Here is a 21,723-nt window from a genome sequence, read left to right as displayed (position 1 = left end):
GGCACCGGGCCGGCGCCGCTGCACAGGCGCGTACGGCCGTGCATGCCGCAGAGCCACGCCGCGTGTGCGGAGCCTCGGCCGTGCTTTGCGGGTGGGGAGCGGAGCGCTGGCGGGAAGGGGGCCCAGCGCCGGCTGTGCCACCGGCCTCCCCGGCCTCCCGCTCCCCCCCGGCTCACACGGGCCGGTGGCTGTGGCCTTTCCCGCCGCTCTCCGTGCGTGGATCCCTAGGCTGCCCCTACCGCGGCGGCGGGAGGCGCCAACCGAGCCAGGAGAAACCACCCGCCGCCGCCCGTAGGCCTTCGGGCCGCCGCCCCGCCCCGCTCCCGGCCGGCGGGGCCCCTCGAGGCCGCCGCTCTCGGCCTCGGCCCGCCGCCTCGGGGGGACGCCCGGCCGGCGGCCCTGAGGGGAGCGGGCGGCGGCGCGACCCTGGCCCCGGTGCCCGCCGCCATCTTCCCGCGCAGCCCAGGCGCCGCCGCGATGGCCAGCGTCTCCTACCACATCTCCAGCCTGCTGGAGAAGATGACCTCCGCCGACAAGGACTTCAGGTGCGGGGGCACGGGCCGCAGCCACCTGGGAGCAGCGCCTTGGGCCCCGGGGGGGCTGCACGGGCGGGGGGCTTCCCGCTGGGAGGCCCCTGCGCGCTTTTGGGGGGTCCGTTCACACTGGAAGCCCCCCGCCCCACTGGGGGGTGTCCCTTCGCACTTTGAGGGAGTCCTTTGGCACTTTCCGGAGTCCCCTCCCCCCGGAACCTCCCCGTCCCATGGGGAGGGTGTCCCTTCGCACTTTGGGGGGTCTCTTCCCACTAGACGCCCCCCGCACCACTGAGAGGGGGGGTCCCTTCGCACTGGAGGGACCCTGTTCCTCAGGAGCAGGCACGGTACCTCCACCCTGCCGGCAGGTAAATCCCAACAGTTGGTGTTCAGAGTGTTTCTATATCAGAATTAGTTATTTACAGTATTTCAATCTAACTGTTCTTCTGGCTGCGGGGGTGTGGTGTAGAGAGACCCACCACCTTCCTCTGCCTTGCCTAGATCGCTGTGTAATGGAAGGGAACGAGCAAAGTGGAAGGGGAAATAAAAGTCCTGTCAGCTGGATTTAAATTCTGGCTTCTTTTGCAAATGAAGAACGTTGTAGCAAAAATGGTGAAATATTTCTTTGTTTTTCTGCTAGAGTGCGATGGTCAGTGCATTAAAAAGTCTGGGAGACACTAGTCTGAGAAGCTGTGCCACCCATGGGATGGATGCTGCAGATACTGGCTGTGCTCAGATTGCTTTAAGAACTGTTTCCGTGCAATGGCAAAACAAGCCTCCCTAGCCAAACTGATTCTTTTATTTTCTTTGGTTATGTCCACAGAAAATTTTGATATCTTTTTAGGTTTGGGGCCAGTGACTCGGATTCTTAAGGTGCTTTGTAATAAATTGTTTTAAGTGTGAAAGACTTCAACCATGAGCATATCAATCTCTCAGTATCAATCTGGAAGGTGGCATTTGTGTCAGACTTGGTATTTCGAGGTCTTTTAGAAGAGAGGGGTTAGTGGTACCCTAGAAGTAGGTTGATTTTTGCAGAGGCTGCTGATGGTTTTTCTGATGTTAAAATCGGTACTTTTTAAAGAATGTTCAATGATGGTGTTACCGAAATCTCGGAATGAAGAACTTATCGACACCAATGTGATGTAGATAAGTAGACACTTCAAACCAGATGTGCCCAACACAGGCACGTTACAGAGGTATTCCAAAGCCATTTCCTCCTAGCACACGGTCAAATGTGAGCTTGTGTCTGTCTTCAGTTGCATGACTGTTATAGGACCAGGTTTCATGTGCTTTCCTCCTATAAATGCACCTCTGTGCCCCTTTCCAAGGGCCTGTGGGCAGGATGGCAGCAGGTAACAAGTCCAAAGCTGGATGTGCTGCCGCAGAAGACTCTGCTCAGCCCGTGGCCATAATTGGTCATGCTTGCAAGTACAGCTTAATAACTCTCAGAAAATCAAAATTACCTTGCATGTTGTTAGCATTATAGGGCAAAGTCCCTCTGTTTTTCTCATTTTGGATTTTGGGCTGGCTATCTAACGCCACAGCAGTCCCTCATTCCAGATGTACCTGGTTGCTGCTCAGGAACGGGCTTGCAGATTGAAGACACAACTGTTGCCCTGGTACACGAGGGCTGTTACATGCTGAATGAATTACATCAGAGCCTAATTTAAGGCGGAGGTGTCCTTTGGTAAATGAGAGTGAAGAGCTGCTCTGTGGTTCCACGTAGACATCCATCACTGTGCTGGGGCTAACATTAGGAAGCAGCTAATATATGATAGCCACACTTCTATTTCTCAGAACCTTAGACTTCTGTACTAGCACCTCTTACATTTCTTGCTCCCAGGAAAATAGATACTTTCCAGAACTTCTCAATATCCATTTTGACATTGTCTCTGTTAGAAAAATATATTGGCTAATAGTCAGCTGGGAGTTTGTTTTTCCTTCTAAGCTGGAATGATAAATACTTGCTTGGTTTTGTGCATAGCAGTCTAAATACAGCCTAGGGAACTTCCAAGGTATAGTTTGCATGGAATCATGGCTTTATTTTTCATTTTTGAGCTTGATAGGCTTTATCTATGCGTGAGATAATACTATCAGTGCTAAATAAGCCAGGAAGAACAGAGCCAGGTGCATGCTTAGACCCTAGACTGATTTTCCTAGGCTGGGCAATTGGTGAAAAAAAACCCACAGTGTTTTTTTCTAGCATAGTTAACCATCTTGATTTAGTCACTAGAAAAAAATACACAAGCTGGGTGCCAGTTTTAGAGTTTTAGTTTACCCCATCCCTGTCGTGTATTTTAAGTAGCATAGAGAATGTATATTTCTCATTTTCACAGATTCCTAGGCTAAAGCCTTTTCACCAGCTACCTCTACCTGAGTTTTCTGCTTGTAAGATAGTAATAAATCTTTACAGTGTCTGGAAAGATAAGGTAAGATACTCTTTGAAAGTGTGTTCTCATACAAGGAGTAATTGCCAAGTTTCATTTTCCAAAGTGATGTGAAGGAAATGCATTTGTGTCTGTGTATCAGCCAATCCACTTTTGCTATATGATCTTTCAGGTTTATGGCCACTAACGACCTGATGATGGAACTACAGAAAGATTCAATAAAACTAGATGAAGACAGCGAGAAAAAAGTTGTGAAAATGCTTTTGAAATTGCTGGAGGACAAGAATGGGGAAGTACAGAACCTTGCTGTCAAGTGGTAAGAGCCTTGGCAGTACTTGCCATATTCCTTGGCAATAGTAAAGCTGTGACACACTGTGGAGAGGACGTTAGAGCAGAGCCTGGCCCTGCGGCACTGGCACCTTACTCGAACCTCCCTTTGTGTAGGGGCTTTCCCTCTCATGCCAGGCATGACATTTGCTTTTCCTGTTGACGTTCAGAAAGGATAAGCATGCAGATGTCTTTGTAGAAGCAGTAGGTGATTTTGGGAGTAGTTCACTGTTTATGTTATGAATCTTACCACATTAATAGTAGCGTGCCTAAGATTTCATTTCTTCAGAGAGAAGCCCAGTTTAAAATTTTGATCACCGAGTCCCTCAGCTTTCTTGGGCTTTGAAATCCGGTGCTGAATTGCCCAGTGGTCCTATCTTTGGTAGAGATGGTACTAAACATGTATAGCCCTTCAAAAATCGCATTTGAATTTCAGGTCCGAATCCTGCTCTTCAAGGGCATTTTCATTAAAGTTTATAATGCACTCAGGTTTTTTCTCTGCTTTGACTCCCAAGTGTAACCTGTGCAGTTGCTTTGCCTTTGACCATTTCAGTATTTTTTTAATCCAAATGAAAAAGGCAGAAGGTTCCTTTATTACTGAATCACCTGATGAAGTGATCCTGCTGCTGACATAGTCTTTTCTGTCTTTTTCCCCCAGCATGTCTAAATGGGAGTGTTCATTGTAGAAATGAAATTGAATGGGTCAGTTCATGCACAGGGCTCCAGAAAGGTGGGCCATTTAGAGACAACTTTGGTTCCTGTTTTTTCCTACTGTGGATCTTATTCACGTTCCCTTCTTTATAACCATATACTGCTTCTGTCCCTGAACTTTCCCTGTGACCTTTGGCCCTTTCTTTCTGACTCCCACTGTCTTGACTTTTTCTGGCTCTGTTCCGGTGTCTGCCTGCTTTGGGTTTGTTTATTCTGTTTAAGGCAAAACGGTTGGACACTGAACAGAGCACAAATGTCTTTGCTTATCTGTGGTTGTGTTAGCAATGAGTCCATACTCATTACAATCTCTCATTCATCCAGAGTGTGATAATGAGAAGGCCTCAAAATGGAACCAGTAATATTTTAATTTCATACTTATGGAAGTACTTCTAACACTTAATATCCAGTCAGTTTCTCCCAGCCAGATGGCAAGGATCTCCAAGAAGTGTGATGGTTTGAGGGCACTGGCAGTTGGATTAGGCCCAAGTGTGGATCTGTGCAGCCCACATCAGGATTCAGTAGTGAGTTAGGAAACTAATGAAAGGTCTTGCAGTTGATTTTTTTATCTGAAACTATGATCTTACTTCAGAGGAAAGTTGAAATCAAACTTCACACCCAAAAAGCTCACAGATTTGAAATCCCTACAAAAACTTGCCCTGTTTCTGATTCTGTGATTTTTTTTTTTTTAATTTTTTGTTTTATTTAGGTGAGTTCCTCAGCTTCTCTGTGCCTCAGTGCTGCTGCCTGTAAAGTAGGGATAACTATCAGTTCTTTTCTGCATGTTGAGGTGTAAGATTGAACACTACTTGCACAAAGTCTTATTATTTAGTATTTTCTAATTCTTGTATTTCAGAGTAGCTACTCAGACAAGACTTGTCTGAGTCTTGTCTTAAACAGCTATTCTTGTCCCGATCATTGAGTTTAGGAATGGTCTTATACGGAATAGACTGTGAGTTTGCTTCATGTACTCTGGAAAACACTGTGCATATACAGTGTTTGTTAAGCATGCTGTTAGGGTTAATTGTGGTGTGTCAGGAGGCAGACAGCTACCTGTGCATAGGTGTTCCATACAGTTTGCATTACTGGAGCTATGCCAAAATGAAGAGAGAAAAAGAAGACAGAAAATGTATTTTTGTACAAGGATTTTATAAACTATGTTCGTCAATAAACATTATAGAGTACATGTGTCTTTTAGCACTGTGTCTTTTCATACAAACTTGTAAGAAAACATAAATCATCAAGGCCAATGTTTTGACAGTTCTGTTCAGCTCCCACTGAAGTCAGAGACTTTTACCACTGAACTTCTCCTATGTGTAAACTAAAGTGAAAGAAATGTATGTTGGAAGCCCTACATTTCTCTCTGTCTCTTTTTGTACTCTATAGGCAACTTATAGCCTTTCATTTTGAGCTATGTGGACACGTAGCACTGATGTTAGTCCCCAGGGATCAGTGGCTGTGCCCTAGTATTATGCAGCATACAGAGCCAAACCCTCCAGTTCCTTTTTTTGTCTAACAGGTAAAAAGAAGAAAAAAATAACCACCCACAAGCCTCCAAAGGGTCAAATTAGTCCTCCCCTCCATTTTCTATTTTCACTTGGCCATGTGGACAGCCTACTGAGAGAGGGGGGGGGGAAAAAAGAACTGTGAAACCTTCAGGATTTTTGCTCCGGAACACGAGCATGGTGATTTTTACAACTCTAGAACTCTGTTTAGAAAAACAGTTGTGCTGCACATGAATCACAGGGAGCTGTTCAATTCTCATATGTTTTTTGAAACAAAAGGAAAAAAAAATCTATATTATTCAGTTCAAATCATTCAATATTGACTAGTCCCCACAAGAAAGGGAACAAGGAAGCAGTGACTAACATTTTGCACCTGGTGCAGAATATTAGAGCACAGCCACATCACTGCTACAGCAAGGAGCTGCTTCTCTGCAGGGTGATGCTGACTCACGAGAAATAGAAAAGAACCTATAGCATGTCAGGAATCCCTGTGCAGGCCCAGATCCTTCCAAAGCCAAGTTTCTGGATTTGGCCATGAAGAATTACCTGGTGGTGTTAATCTTTAAGCTAGGGCCCCAGTTCTTCATCTGGGCAGACCACTAGTGGGAGAGGAGGGGTGGCTTAACCATGGGGGCCTGCGCATGGATCTTTGCGGCTGGTGGGTCATGGAGCATGGGCAAGCTCACTCAACCTGTCAAAGAGTGACATGTTGTTACAGTTACAAGTATTTTCTGTGGGTGTTTGCTAAAACAAGAAGGTGGAATTTTCTGTGGCATGATGTTTCTACTCATCTGTGTTTGCTTCTCATGAGAATTCTAGCAAACAGATTTGCTGTATATGAAACAGCAATTTCTTAGGAAGAGATACAGAACATGCATGGGAAACAAATGCCTTTTGAATTCATTAGCTCAGTTCAAAGAGTTAAGTGCCGCTGGTTAGGGAAGGAAAGTAGTAACGTGACTTTCTGAAATACAGTTAGAACTTTACGTTTTAGCTAGTTGCCTTGTAAAATTGCAAAAATAAGTAGTTACAGAGAAATGCTGACAAACACTCTATGCACAAATTTGAGTGCAAACTTCCCAGGAAACACAGGTTGTCAACAGAAAGTTTTTATAATAATAATTATTATTATTTTTAAAAGAGTGCAGGGGAAAGGGAGAGGCCTTCCTTCTGTTGTAGTTCTGAGCCTTGGCTCAAGTTAAGAGGTTTTCACACACACAGCAGAGGGCAATAGGTAGCTAATTGTGAAAATCCATTTGGCATTTCTTCCTGAAAGTCAGTTTTTGATGGTTGGGTTGGTTTTGTGTTTGTATTTTTTTTTCTTTTTCCAAAACCTGACAATAGATTTTACCATTACTCTGTGTAACGTGCTTGGTTTTGTAAAAATTCACTGTCTTGTAATTTCTGAGGTGTTCCTTCCAGTAAGATCTTAACTGGCCTCATGTTTGCACTAATTGATGTGAAATGTTCTCCTACAGATCTGATCTAAAGTCTAATACAGAGTTAACTGAGGCAACAATGCAGTGTACGTAAACCTGGGGACATGACAAGAGCTGCAGGATAGCGTTGGTTGATAACAATGTTTTGCTAATATTTGCACTTGGGGCTGAGCTGCCTTTAAGGAGAAGTGAGCCTGAGCATCCCTTCTGATGGTGGAAAGCATCGCTCTTCCTCTTCATTCTGACTGGCTTTTCTTCCCACAGTCTGGGCCCACTGGTTGGCAAAGTGAAGGAGTACCAGGTGGAAACCATTGTGGATACGCTGTGCACAAACATGTTATCAGACAAGGAACAGCTGCGAGATATCTCCAGCATTGGACTGAAAACAGTCATCTCTGAGCTGCCACCAGCTTCTACCGGTAACATGTCTGACCTTGTTTGCCAGACTGAGGCAACAGGGAATCATGGCTTTTGGGAAACAGGAAAACTTGTAGCTCAGAGTCTAAAAGTTACAGATTCCTTATTCACCTGCTAGAGGACAGCTAATGAAATAAGGAGGAGAGATACTAGAAGCTCAGACACCAATGTGATTAAAGCTGGGATGAAACAAAAATGTGAGCTGGTCACCCTGAGGATACTTAAGTCTGAAACTGCATCTGAGTTCATGGAGCAATCCATTTCTGTCTACAGCAGACCTAAAGCATGCAGTGTGCATCAGAATACTGCTGTTTGGGCAGTCTGGCAGGGCTGTTCATCTCCATGTCAGCCGTGCCACTACTGTCTGCGATCTCAGCAGTGCCAGCACTGCACCACCTTCTGTCTGCAGCCTGGCTGGGCCAAGACTTCTGACTGCCGCAGCTACCCTGGCTGGCTGCTTCTCCTGCTTTTGGAACTACGTATTCCAAAAATGCAGCAGCTATTCAGGAGATATCTGAGACTCCCAGAGATTTAAGTTTCCTCTGCAGCTATCTCATGTATCTGTTGTTCCTTCATGGTGGGTGGCCGTGGCAGTGCTGCCAGGCTGCTGGATTTTAGATTGGGAGGAGAACTAAAATTAATATGCATATACTTGCTGAATTCCTCTCTTAATTTTGCAAAATGTTAAGCTCTTGTGAGCCTTCCTTTCAGAATCCTTCATTTAACATAAATCACATGAACTGGAACCGTTTTAGGGTAGCATCAGATAAGTCATCTCCTTAAGGGTTGAGATTGACACTGTATAGGTAGAAGGCAGCAAAAGCAGTGTGGGTGTGTTGCAAAGTAGAGAGGCTGGACATCTCCCCCTGTGCTTTCTTCACCCTAAGCCCCACTCCATGTGGTTGCTGTTGCTGTGGTGCTGTCTGGAGCAAAGGGAAGGTTTGAAATAATAGTCCAAGAAACAGCGTGCACTTGAGGCAGACTCTCAGTGTTGTACAGCAGTTAATGATGCTCCTAGGATGTTCCACTTCTGCTGTCTCTGTTGCATCACAGAGGCTGTTCAGAAAGGTGTGGGAAGCAATTGTCCCTTTCTGTGAAAGTTTTGTGGAATTTGAAATTGCTTGTGCTTTGTACTGAACCAACTGGGAGAAATCCCACAACAGAAATCAGTGCTGAGACAGGCACACCCCAGCATGAGGACTAAACTGGTATCGAGACATTGATCTGGACTGTAGGAGATTGAGGTTCTGGACTGTATTTGTAATTTCAACACGTTCTGGAACCTGGGTAATATATATATGGATTTATCTAGTTCTAATCTTAAATTTCATCATGGAGCTGAGAAACGGTTTCTGCCAAGACTGCTCTTCCTATCAAGAAAACCTCAATTTGTTGAAACTGAACATTTTCAAGTTAAAAATGGGAGAAAACGCTACCTAGCTCTTCCGCATCACGTGGATCTGGGAGCTGCCTGTGAGACAGCCAGGGCGTTTTAGGGTAAAAAACACTCTCCAAGAAGAGAAGCTTCTTCCAAGCAGTTAATGCATCATACTGCAGAGGGAGATACCTCACTGTTTGCAGTGTGTATCCACTATCTCAAACAAAAGCTAGTTGACTGCTGTTCTGGTTAGGTCTCCCAGTGGTGATTTATTTTTTTAAGGTAGGAGGATTGTATGGTTCTTAGCAGTAAAAATACTTCTTTTTAACTGACAGTGGAGAAAAATCTCTCTTGCAGGCTCCACCATGACAGCAAATGTGTGCAAAAAGATCACAGCCCAGCTGACAGGAGCCATTGGCAAGCAGGAGGATGTATCTGTGCAGCTGGAGGCTCTTGACATCCTGTCAGATATGCTGAGCAGGTACCAAAGGATTTTCTTCTTACAGCTATGTATGGCAGGGGGCTGTATGTATGTGTTTGCTTTTGACTTCTCTATTTCCCTAATCCTACTATGAGGACTTAAAAATAAAGGATTTGGGTTGGCTGCCACTGGGGAATATCTCTGCAGAGCAGATGCCCCAGCAGGGATGAGAAATGACACGCTGAGCCTTTCTGTGCTTGGGAATAGCAGTAACATTGGTGATGGATCCCACAGAGGCACAGTTCAAACAAATGTAGGGAGGGAGAGGGCAAGGCAGGGAAGTTTATTTTAGCCCTGTGATCTGGTCACACGTGCATTTTTTTTCCAGCTGCCTCTTTCTCTTGTTACATAAGTCAGAGTGACAGTGTCATGTGTCAACTGCATGCAGGAAATTCTTGGCAAACCCCCAGGTCATCCAGAAGGACACAGCCAAAATCAAACTCCTCTGTGATGGAGAAAATAACCTCTCCCTGTGTTTTACAGAACAAGTCAGTGTTCAGACCAAAATGCCAAACCCACCCTTTTCCTCTCCCTCCCCACAATACGCATGAAGTCTTCATAGCTGAAGGATTTTTACATTTTTTGCTGGCAAGAGGGCTTTTTCTTTGAGGCTTTGACTTTAAACTTCTGCCTTGTTCTGTTGATTGCAGACTAGGGGGAACACTCTACTCTTTCCACTCCTCCATCCTCAACTGCCTCCTACCCCAGCTGACAAGCCCCAGGCTGGCAGTACGTAAAAGGGCCATCATTGCCTTGGGTCATCTTGTCTTGACCTGCAGCGGAAACATCTTCTCAGAGCTCACAGAGCATCTGCTTTCTGAGCTGAAGAGGAATGAGTCTACTTCGACTACCAGGACATACATTCAGTGTGTCGCTGGCATCAGCAGGCAGGCTGGACACCGTGTAGGTAGGATGAGCAACTTGAAGTGACACTGAGAAACTTGCATGCATTTTAGAGCAGCTCCTTTCAGTAATAAGCCTGCTCACTTTGTTCCTAATGTGTTAGTGGCTTGTGCTTTGTGACTCCCTCTGCGGTCCTGACTTAGCTCTCTGATCTCCACTTGGAAGGGAGGAGACACCAGAGTAACTCTCTGGCTGCCCTTGTGCAGTGATTTCATCTCAAGGTCTTGTGGCGCTTCCCTGGTCTGAATTAACACCTCTGTGAATTAGGTCCGTGAATTCACCCCACTTTAAATGAGAGGAGAAATGGAGGGCAGCATATTGTATTACTTTTCTAAAAGATCTGACAGAGCTGAGATTAGGTCCTAGAAGATCTTTTATCACAGCTCTTTCTGTAACTGAAATGCCCACAAGGGGCTGAAGACAGGGAGCAGGGGTCATCTGCTGAAAACCCCCGCAAGACTGGTCTTTGCTGAGCTGCTGGCTCCTTGCCCATGAGGTCCAGGGGAGGCACGCTCTGCCAGGCACACAAAGGAAGTGGAAGATGGTGAGCTTGGTGAGCTGTTAGCTGCTTGGATGAGTGAAGGCTGGAATGTTTGTTCACCATTGCTTACTTTGTCTTTCCCAGGAGAACATCTGGAGAAGATAGTTCCTCTGATTGTTCAGTACTGTAATGTGGAAGATGATGAGCTGAGAGAGTACTGCTTTCAGGCCTTTGAGTCTTTTGTGAGAAGGTGTGTGCCTGTGTGCCATCCTGTGCATCAGTGTCCTCCTAGTGTAAATTATCTGTATGTTCAGCATCCAGGGTTGAGTGTCTTCCTACATGCATTCCTGTTGGGAAAGACAGTTTGCAAATGAAATCTCCACATGCAGATTGGGCATGAGTTACGAGATGTTTTACCTCAATGTGTGAGAGTGTTTCTGTATTGGTTTTGCAGGAGTGGGAGTTTTCCTTGTCCTTGGAGAATTCCTCAGCAAGAGGGAACTGCCTCGCTCCTGGTGCGTGAAGGGAGTGGGAGGCAGGAAGGGGGCTCAGGCAGAAGAGCTGCTGAGCTGCAGCTCTGTTGTTGTTTGGTCAAACGTTTACTGCTTGTCTTGGAAAAGGAGCTCTGCAGAGCTGCTGAGGTTTTCTGTCATGAAGGAAGGCTTCAGCCAGGTGGTAAAGGCAATTTATTTAATTTTTTTTTCCTTACAGAAATCACTGCATCCTCCCCAGGGGAATGTGGTCTTGCTTCATGCACAGCAGGAAGGAGCAGCTCGGGTTTAACTCACGTTAGGAAAATGTTCATACAGTCTGTGAGGCATTTTGGGATCCTTTTGAGATTAATTATATTATCTTGATATTTAAAATAGCTTGGTCTTCAATTTATTAACTCTTAGGATTTTTATTTGTCATGATAGGTGCCCAAAGGAAATCGACCCTCATATCCCTAATGTGATGGGGTTATGTTTGAAGTACATCACCTTTGACCCAAACTACAACTATGATAACGAGGAGGAAGAGATGATGGAAACTGAAAATGGGGAGGATGAAGAGCAAGGTGCCTGCTAGTGAGGATGACTGTGCTCAGCAGAACACTGGGTTAACATTTCTCCCCTTCCTGCTTTCTCACCCTCTGTGATGTTACTTTTCAGATCTGCTTCAAGACAGTCAGTTCTTTTAAATGGCTTATTTTAATTTGCCAATGGTAATAACATAGCTGTATGTCCAGAGTTCCAGCAGTAACTCAGTTTGTTTTTAGGTTTTTTCCTGACAAGATCCTCAGATCTCTGCCTGTCTTAGGCAACAGTGAAAACACTGAAACTTGAAATCTGAACTCGCTTAGTGGAGGGCTAGACCAAAGAAGCACTGTTCTTCCTGTGCCTGCTGACTGCAGGAGTTCCTTGGAGCACACCCAACAAGCAGCCAGGCTTACCTCTGTGTTTACTAGGCTGTTTTCCACACATACACATTGTTGCTGAGCACAACAGCCAGTCGAGGCTTGCTTTGCTGTCACTTGGGGGCTCCAGAGCCTGTAATTCTGCACTTGTGCCCGTTTGCAAGGCTGGTTCCTTGTTTCTGCAGGAAGATGTATATGCTTAACTGCTATTTTCAGTGAAAGCCTGCAATTTTGGTGTAACAGTTTTAGGGCAACTTAACAGCCTACAAACATAGTAGCTGCGCAATTACATTTTTACCTTAAGGTAGATATTTTTTACTACTTTGTATCAGAAAAGAGCAAAGTTACAGTCCTGAACACTTCAGAGTGCTACCATTAAAAGGTCTTGGTCCACCACTGAAAACATCTTGGAAATCAGTGAAAGTTAGCTGTCTTCAAAAGACGTCTTTCGTTTATTTTCTGAATTGTGTTTACTTTGAGGTGAATGTTGAGCCTTGGTCGGCCTCTTAACTATAGACAGTATTTCATAATGTGTCTCATTCTGTTTATAGCCACATATAGCGTGACAGCTAAAAGCCAAAGTTAGAACAAGTTCCTTGGAAGGAAGGCATTTTTGTTTACTTTCATGCTAATTGCAGTAAGATCCTGTCCAGGATTGGAGAATATGTTAATTGTTCTGCTAATAACATAGTAAATTGTTATGCTGTTTTGTGCCATTCAGGAATTGCTAAGACAAATATTTAAGTATTTCTGGCTTTAAAATCTGGGAACCTCAGTTTCCCTTCAGAACAAAAGCCTTGATGCCCGAGTTGAAGTGGCCAGTGAGGGTAGTAACAGTAAGGTTTATTCTCCAGCATCTCTTGGAACAGAAGAATCTGACACAGGGCAGCCCTGGGTCATATTGGCTAGTAATGATGTCTGTAGGGACAGGCTACTCTGGATGGTTTCATGTTCCCAGATATGTGTGAGTTACTGGCATCTCTCTGTCCATTCAGCTGGGGAGGGAAGCTCTGAGGATCAAGTGGTCCTCCAGCTCTGGTTTTCTCCTAATGGTGCACCTTGCTTTCCCTTGTCGGCTTTCCAGAAAGCGATGATGAGTACAGTGACGATGATGACATCAGCTGGAAAGTCCGCAGGTCTGCAGCGAAGTGCCTTGAGGCCATTGTCAGCAGCAGGCATGATCTCCTTCAGGACTTCTACAAAACTCTTTCCCCAGTCTTGATAAGCAGATTCAAAGAGAGGGAGGAGAACGTCAAAGCTGACATCTTCAGTGCTTATATCTCCTTGCTGAAGCAAACGCTGCCCATCCAGAGCTGGCTGCATGCTTCAGATGCCTCTGGCAAAGATGATGTTCCCTTGATAATGCTTCAGAACCAGGTGCGTGAGAAGATGGCAGGCTGGGTTAAATCAGAAAGCAATGAAGTCGGTACCACGCCACTGATGAATATGATGAATATGCCTAGTAGTTAAGCTTGAGAACGGAGCTAACTGAAGGAGCCCTTGGGCATGCAAATCCTGAGGACTGACCGTTTGCTGTTTGTCCCCCACTGTTCTCAGAGAGCGTGCGCTAAGCTGTTGCAGGAGCACTGAGGTGTAACCTGCACTGCTCCCCCTCCGCTGGCCTCTGGCACATGTTTGCAGACTGTGTATGAGACAGGTCAGCCTTTGGGTGAAGCATCAGTCTGTTCTACAGTTACTCCAGCTGCTGCTCAGGAAATGCATTGAATAATTTCTGGTAGAAAGGTACCAGATTAGGCCACTGGAAGCCCTGTAAGGTTTGGACCTGTTTGGTAGGTGCAGCAGAGTACGCAACTCTGTTCATTATGGGAGAACAGCCAGTGGCATCCAGGGTAGCTTGCTGTCGTGCATGCTGTCTGTACGTCACTGCTGATCAAACAAACAGTAGTGGAAGTGATTTTTCTGATGCACTGCTTTAATTTAGAAATAGGCTGTAGTAATTACAGCCAGAATAATTTAGCCACACATGCTGATCAGGACCTGCCTAGCCCAGGATCCTTGCTAACACTGTGGTGCACACATGCCATATTAGAAGACAAAAGAAACAGTGGAAATAACCATGTTGTTATAGAATAGCGTGACCATGAGAGCAGCCTTTTCTGGCTGATGCTACTACTGACTGGTGAGTCTTTGAAGCAGGAGGATTAGAATCCCTGCCAAAATGTAATTACTTCACTGATTAATCATCTTATATGTGTGAGATATTTATGTAAATAACTTGCACCTCCGCCCTGTGGTTCATTTTTTGATTTCACTGGAACTTTTTTTATTTCACTGGAACACTGGCAGGGGTTCCCGAGTTTTAAATAACAGTGATGGGGCTAGATCCTTAAACAGCAGACGAGGAAGGAATCATAAAACTCTAAGCTCCTTTAGTTTAGCAGTGTGTCCTGGTCTGATCATTTTGTTGTGTTTCTTTAAGCGCCTGTATTAGGGGTAACACCAACTTCAGAAAGGGCTGCTTAGAATTCTGTTTGTAGAATATGGAAAAGAAGAATAACATCCCCTCCCACTCTTCTGTTCATGTATCTTTTCTTCACGTGCACTGTCTTGTAATCTATCCCAAGTCTGTTCTCTGGTGAACAGGTGCACTGCGTCTTGCTGTCTGCCTGGTAGTTCTCTTGCTGTACTGTTAGTGCTTCTGGCTCAGCTGAGGAAGCAGCTTTGGTAGCGTAGGTTGGTGCCCTGGAAGCTGGGATGACTCAGGTTTCTTTCTGATTTTCTTTTCCAAACTGCAGGTCCCCAACATCGTCAAGGCCTTGCACAAGCAGCTGAAGGAAAAGAGCATCAAATCAAGACAGGGTTGTTTAAGCCTCCTGACAGAACTGGCCAATGTTCTCCCTGGTTGCCTGGCAGATCACATCCCTGCACTTGTCCCTGGTAAACTTGTCTGTGGGCTGAGGGCGAAGGAGGGTTGGCTCAATCCATTCCTAACATGTATGCTCCTTGCCTACACGTTCCAGTTTTATTCCTGTGTATTATTCTGCTCAGCATCAGGACATACATATCCAGTTCTGCTCTGTGTTGATGTGCTAAACAGCTCCCAGATCATTCGTGGCTTCTGTCTACACCTGAAAGCCAGGATAATAATATCAAGTTCATTTCCACAGCCCCCTGAAGGATGCTTTTAGCAGGGCCTATTCCAACCTGCTTTGAAACTGGCTGGAATAATGTGGTAGCCTGCTGCAATCAGTAACACAAGTGTCATTATTTTATTATTTTTTTTACAAAATGCAGTGGCATTTAAAAAAATTATTTGTATTGGCTGATTATTTAATTTGCACCACTCTGTTTTTCTCTGAGCTTTCCTGCCTATAGTCTCATGAAGCATCCCACAGCTGAAGGCCTCGTAATACTAAGGTCCTGCTTTTGCTTTTGGTGTGACTGTACACTAAATATAAAAAAAGTCTCCTGTGATTGTCCCTGGGCCACATACATGCACCTCCCTCTTTGGAAAAAGACATTCAAACCAAGAGCCAGGCATGACTTCAGGGGTGGCAAGCAGTGCTGTTGTAAATATTTCTCAGTAAGTCTTCTAGGAAACATAAATATGTGCCACAGAAACTGGACTTGGAAGTATAGCCCTTCTGCAAAGGCAGTCCATCTTTAATGGTCCACCATTATGTTCAAACAATACTAACACAGATGTAAAACTAGATAAACGTAGAGCCCTGCTTTCTTTTTTTTTAAGACTTTCAACAGAAGAATGAAAGAAAAACTCAACAAGGGGCATTTCTGCTGCCCAGAGTGCCTGTTGTTGAGACTAGGCTTTCCCAGTCTTACTTCCGTGCCATTTTGTCATGCTTAGTTGCACTTGACTAAGCATCCCTTCTCGTCTCAGCCCAGGATGACTTCGAATTAACTTCCTAAGTTTTTGTAGCCAGCCATCCAGGACTGCTAGAAAGACCAGTTATGTCTGAATTGCTGCTTCCTGGAAAGCAGAAAGATGGCAAGGAGAGTAGCTCTCTCTAATGTATCTTTTGGGTGGGGAGAGGAAAGAAAGAAAACTGATTCCAGTTGCGTCCTTCTTTGAGGGGGAGGGAGGTGTGATAAAAAACCATTTGATTAAATAAGACAGCAGTCATTCTTGTGGCTTCTGCACAGGTATTGTTTTCTCCTTGGCCGATAAATCCAGCTCCTCCAACATGAGGATCGATACGCTGTCTTTCCTTCATGTTCTTCTTTGCAACCACCAGCCAGAGGTATTTCATCCTCATATCAAAAGCCTGTTACCTCCTGTTGTGACCTGTATCGGAGACCCCTTTTATAAGATCACTTCAGAAGCTCTGCTGGTCACTCAGCAACTTGTGAAAGTTATCAGGCCTTTGGACAAATCTTGCAGTTTTGATGCCAAGCCCTATGTGAAGGACCTTTTCCCTGCTACTCTGAAGCGGCTGAAGGCAGCTGACATCGACCAGGAGGTGAAAGAGCGTGCTATCTCCTGCATGGGACAGATTATTTACAATCTGGGAGACCACTTAAGCACTGATCTCCAGCCAACCTTGAAGATATTTCTGGAGAGGCTCAAAAATGAAATTACCAGATTGACAACAGTCAAAGCATTAACCTTAATTGCTAGCTCTCCACTGAAAATAGATTTGAGACCCATTCTGGGGGAAGGTTTCCCCATTCTAGCCTCCTTCCTGAGAAAGAATCAACGTGCCTTGAAACTGAGCACTCTGACTGCTCTGGATATTCTGGTGAAGAACTACAGTGACAGCCTCAAGCCTGCCATGATAGAGTCTGTCCTAACGGAGCTCCCCGCTTTAATTACTGAGAATGACATGCATGTTTCGCAGGTGGCTATCGTGTTCCTTACTACTCTGGCTAAGGTTTACCCATCCTGTATCTCTAAGATCAGCGGTTCAGCTCTTGCTGAAGTCTTTCAGCTTGTCCACTCACCTTTGCTTCAGGGAGGGGCGCTGAATGCCATCGTAGACTTCTTCCAGGCTCTGGTTCTGGCAAAGGCGGCCACCATGTGCTACTCAGAGCTGATGAAGCAGCTGACTGCACCTGTTTATTCCTCAGGATTAGCCGGGGCATCACTGACGTTACACAAACAGGCATATTACTCTGTTGCAAAGTGCGTGGCAGCCCTTTCCTCAGCCTGCCCAAAGGAAGCCCCTGTGACCGTGAACCAGTTTATCCAGGATGTAAAAAACCCCAAGTCCAGCTCTGCTGTTAAAGTGCTAGCTTTCCTTTCACTGGCAGAGATAGGGCGCACCATGAACCTCAGTGCTCAGAGAGAACTCAAAACTGTCATCCTGGAGGCATTCACTTCCACCAGCGAAGAGGTGAAATCTGCCGCTTCCTATGCGTTGGGGAATGTCAGTGTTGGGAACCTTAAGGAGTATCTTCCCTTCATGCTGAAAGAGATTGTAACCCAGCCCAAAAGGCAATACCTCCTGCTGCACTCTCTAAAAGAAGTCATCAGCTCGTCCCCAGCCAATGGCCTCAAACCTTACGTGGAGGATATTTGGGCTCTGCTTTTCAAGCACTGTGAGTGCACAGAGGAAGGGACACGCAATGTGGTGGCTGAGTGCTTGGGGAAGCTGACTCTGGTGAATCCTTCTGAGCTGCTGCCCCGGCTGAAAAAACAGCTGTCATCAGGTAACCAGAAGGGCGACAGTGAGTAAGAGTGGGGAAGTGCCTTCTTTTGCTGGAAAGTCCTCTTGTAAACTGCTAGTGGGCACAACAGGGAGCAAAGCCAGTTGCAGAGGCGAGAAGGAAATGAGAGATCTCTGCAAGGCGGGGATCAGAGGAGCACTGGTTTGCATGGGGGCCAGGAGGGTGTTGGGAACAGGGACCGCACATGGATATTGTGCAGAAGCAAGATTTAAACAAGGAGCTGTTAAGATAAATCCTCTGTTTTCTTTATCTCTTCAACACATGTAGTGTGAGCAAGAGCAAAATATGTACTACGACGTTGCAGCAATGATTTTGTCTCTTGGTCTTTCACTTTTTTCTTTCCATTTTCATGCAGGCTCTCCACATGCCCGGGGCACGGTGGTAACTGCAATCAAATTCACAATTGCAGACCAGCCTCAGCCCGTTGATGCTCTCCTGAAAGGCTGCATAGGTAGGCTACTACAAACAGCAATGGGAGCTGGGAACATGAGATGTCATTAGCACCTCAGGGATTTTTCACACCTATGTGAACCTCATCTAATCCAGTTAGTTTTTACCTGTGTTGCTCTGCTTTTGGGATTAAAGAGCAACACTATCATGTGAGTCCTTGTTAAATGCTCTGATGTCTTGCTCTTCGGCATGTTCCATTGGTGACAGAGTTTCTTAGGGAACGTAACTTCCTTCTGCATTTAAACTTACAAATCCAGCATCTCACAACAAGGAGCTTGGAAAATATAACCTACATTAAAAGGGTCTTACGTCTCAGGAGCCTACGTCTCAGATCCTGTTGTATAAAATTGGGCCTTCTGTTTCAGACAAGTCTGAGCAGATGAGATTTGGTCAAGAAAAAACCAAAATCCAACTTCCTTGAATACCAAAGCTTCTGATTTGACTTTACGATGAGGTAGCTAGAATCATGCAGTTTGGGTTTATGCTCAAGTGCAGGAAAGTAACGTTTCTTCCATTTACTGAAGGGAGGGAAAGCATCTTGAATGTCTCTGTTAGACCGTGCCTCTAGAGTTACCTTACCATAGATGCTTTCATAACCAGGTTACCTGAAATACACTGTGATATAATTTTAAAAGACTTCTAAAACACTGCAGCAGGACTGACTGGCGTGTTCTTATTCCACAGGTGACTTCTTAAAAACCCTCCAGGATCCAGACTTGAACGTTCGACGTGTGGCTTTAGCCATGTTTAATTCTGCAGCTCACAACAAACCTTCTTTAATACGAGATTTATTAAGTGCAGTTCTCCCCAGCTTGTATAATGAAACGAAGGTCAGAAGGGAACTCATCCGGGAGGTATGTCATTAGTTCAGCTTGGGTGCAATATGGTTGGTGGCTGTGAAGCTGAGATGAAGATGCCTCCCTGTCTGCTATTAGGTGACAGCTGTATTTTTTTTCTTTTTTAAGGTAGAAATGGGGCCATTCAAGCACACAGTGGATGATGGCCTTGATGTGAGGAAAGCTGCTTTTGAGTGCATGTACACGCTGCTGGAAAGCTGCCTTGACCGACTGGATATCTACGAGTACCTGAACCATGTGGAGGATGGACTGAAAGATCACTATGACATTCGGGTAGATGTGCCTTAACTGCTGGAGGGTGGTGATGTCCCCGATGTTGTTCATTCTCTGGGGGCCTGGGCTTGAATGGAGCTGACGTCGCCACAGCAGAGTGCCCTTCCCGTGCTGTTTCCTGTTCTCTGCAACAGCTGCAGCCTTTCATCTGACGTTGTCTAGCTCTAGTTTGACCATGGTGGCCTTGAAAATGCAACCCTCATATAGTTGGTTTTATAGGAAATTTAGCAAAGTCTAAAATAATTTCCTTCTGCCTTTAAACTTATGATTGTCACTTGCTCAGTGGGGTCGCTGGCACTGTTGAAAAAAATACAGCTTTGTCATTTTTGAACGGCCTCATAGCATAGTAGGAAGCGTAACATCCTTTTCCTACTATTACTTGATTTACCTCCACTTAGAGGTGAGTACAGCAATGGCATGATCCCGGTGCTGAACACTGCCGTTTCTCTCAAAAGCTGTCAGCCCCGTACAGGCACCACATGCACCTGGGACCAGAGCCCAGCCATGCAACTCCTGTCTGCTGGCTGCCAGTGGCTGCATTTCTGATACCACCCAAGCTCCTACTGAACCCCTTTGCACAAGTGCAGAGCAGCTCGCCACTGTGCGGGTACTGCACGACACCCTGGGGAGAACAACCACATGGGCTTCAGCAGAGAGGACCCACGCTCAAAGCCTGGGGATCGGAGGGCGCGGTGAAGCAACCTGTTTTATCTTCCCTCCTTTGTCTAGATGCTGACTTTCATCATGTTGGCTCGGCTGTCCACGCTCTGTCCCAATGCTGTGCTGCAGCGGCTCGAGCGACTGATTGAGCCGCTCCGGGCAACGTGCTCCACCAAGGTAAGATCAGGCAGACAGCATGCCCCACTGGGGGTGGGCTGCGCCACAAAGCTGCTGCTGCAGTTAGCCTTCTGTTGCTGCTTCTGAGCAGCCTGCTCCCCATACTCCTCCAGCTAGAAAATAATCTGCTGGTCTCCATCTCTGCTGGTGTGCCTCATTCTTTGTGCCTGTACCATCTTTTCTAAATGCCAACCAAAAGTGGTGCTTTGGATCTGTAGGTAAAAGCTGGTTCCGTGAAACAGGAATTTGAAAAGCAGGATGAACTGAAGCGATCCGCCATGAGAGCAGTAGCTGCTCTCCTCACCATCCCTGAAGTAGAGAAAAGTCCAGCGATGGCTGAGTTTTCATCTCAGATCAGATCCAATCCTGAAATGGCATCACTTTTTGAGAGCATTCAGAAAGATTCTGCTTCCCTACCCACCTCAGAGTCAATGGACATGAGCTAAGTAAGATCTGCCTGTTACTCCACCACCTTCCTGCCCTCGCAACGCATTAACTGGGAGACGCCACAGACGGGACCAGGAAGAACCTCATCGCTCTGGTCTCTGCTGCAACAGCCACTTGCAAGTCACTGTCACTGGGCGCCATCAGGAGAAAAGGGCTGGTTCTGGCCGCATTTGTGAGCATCAGGCGCCTCGCTGAACTGTAATGAGACATGCGAGATAATAAGGGAAGCGCATCCTTATGTAGGGGAGGGGTTGGGAGACAAGTATTCTGATTTTTCAGGGAGTTTTTAAGGAGCGTACAAAGCAATCAAAATTGAGTGTGGTTCCATGAAAAATGCAAAGTACTTCCTGAAATATTTCCTTACTGCAGTATAAAGAAAAATTGTTTAAAACATATTTTTTTTAACCACTGCACATGCACTTTCTACCCTGAATTGCCTGAAGAACGTATTTATATTGTTTCACTAAACGTGGCTAAAAACAGGAAGTTCTGTCTTTGGTTAGTGATAAGCATCATAACCATAGGCCCTGTTTCAAAAAGGAGCACTGCATTAGCAGAGCCACAGGAGTTGCATGGGGCAGTGCACTGTCCCACTCCCCAGGCTTTCCACCCAGCGCTGCACTCAGTTCAGGGTTTCTGCAGTGTTTGGGCTATGCGCAGCTATCTTGACTCATTTTTATGGTTTCGACTGCAAAATACCTCAACCAGCTGTCTTCCAATGATTACATGATTGCATTATAGTAACAAACCTTACACTAAGCTTTTTTTTTTTTTTTTTGCATTTAACACTGGCTTATCTTTCCTGCTTTCAGCAGCTCCGTGTTTGTGTTGAGCCACCAACACAAAGGCTGCAGGCCCTTGCAGCAAAGCTGGTGCTCAGTATTGTAGTGTGAGAGCACTAAGAGGTGAGCCAAGAGCCGGAGGTGCGAGCACACAAGCAGCACGCTAACCCTTCTATCATGCTCTATAGCAACTGTTGTGTTCAAATCCTGCTTTGCATAGGGGGAAAAAAAGCCTTAAGGAGAGGTAACGGCAAATTAGGTAACAAGGCCACTGTGACAGTTCCTCTAACTATGGAGCTGTAGTGAGCCTTCATTTCTTTCTTTCTAACAAGAGTGGTTGATGTGAAAAATATTTATATAGTCCTGTGTGAAAGAATGCCCATTCTGTTTGAGTGGTATAAAAAATAAAGATATACCTGTGGCTCTGTGTGTTCTTGAATTCATTAGCTATCACAGTGATGTTGCAAATTGCTGCCACA

At 45.6% G+C, this 21,723-nt stretch overlaps 1 protein-coding gene across 2 annotated transcripts; it reads left to right on the top strand.

The window, feature by feature from the left end:
• The first annotated feature begins 50 nt into the window (after positions 1 to 50).
• Positions 51 to 21,665, top strand: LOC101918000 (cullin-associated NEDD8-dissociated protein 1-like). Of its 2 annotated transcripts, none has more exons than XM_013301393.3 (15): positions 51 to 545; positions 3,090 to 3,233; positions 7,161 to 7,315; positions 9,049 to 9,172; positions 9,823 to 10,079; positions 10,701 to 10,806; positions 11,474 to 11,613; positions 13,037 to 13,329; positions 14,709 to 14,850; positions 16,075 to 17,580; positions 17,954 to 18,049; positions 18,733 to 18,902; positions 19,014 to 19,178; positions 19,908 to 20,015; positions 20,234 to 21,665. In XM_013301393.3, the coding sequence occupies exons 1-15, from the start codon at positions 478 to 480 to the stop codon at positions 20,459 to 20,461; spliced, it is 3,702 nt and encodes a 1,233-aa protein (XP_013156847.2). In that variant the 5' UTR covers positions 51 to 477; the 3' UTR covers positions 20,462 to 21,665. The 2 variants fall into 2 exon arrangements, with proteins under 2 accessions (XP_013156847.2, XP_027646375.2); XM_027790574.2 differs by lacking the exon at positions 51 to 545 and adding an exon at positions 3,903 to 3,974 and having other exon boundaries at positions 3,118 to 3,233.
• The last annotated feature ends 58 nt before the right edge of the window (positions 21,666 to 21,723 follow it).

This window comes from Falco peregrinus, chromosome 5 (genome assembly GCF_023634155.1).
Source record: "Falco peregrinus isolate bFalPer1 chromosome 5, bFalPer1.pri, whole genome shotgun sequence".
In the NCBI taxonomy this organism is placed as follows: domain Eukaryota; kingdom Metazoa; phylum Chordata; class Aves; order Falconiformes; family Falconidae; genus Falco; species Falco peregrinus.
Note: the sequence above shows the minus strand (reverse complement) of the source record. Positions and strands in the feature narration are given on the sequence as shown.

Excerpts from the sequence above, each read along its gene's own strand:
- LOC101918000 (XM_013301393.3), top strand. The coding sequence starts at position 478 with ATGGCCAGCGTCTCCTACCACATCTCCAGCCTGCTGGAGAAGATGACC. Across the intron at positions 3,234-7,160 it reads CAGAACCTTGCTGTCAAGTG|TCTGGGCCCACTGGTTGGCA; the intron begins GTAAGAGCCTTG and ends TTCTTCCCACAG. Across the intron at positions 18,903-19,013 it reads GAAGGGAACTCATCCGGGAG|GTAGAAATGGGGCCATTCAA; the intron begins GTATGTCATTAG and ends TTCTTTTTTAAG.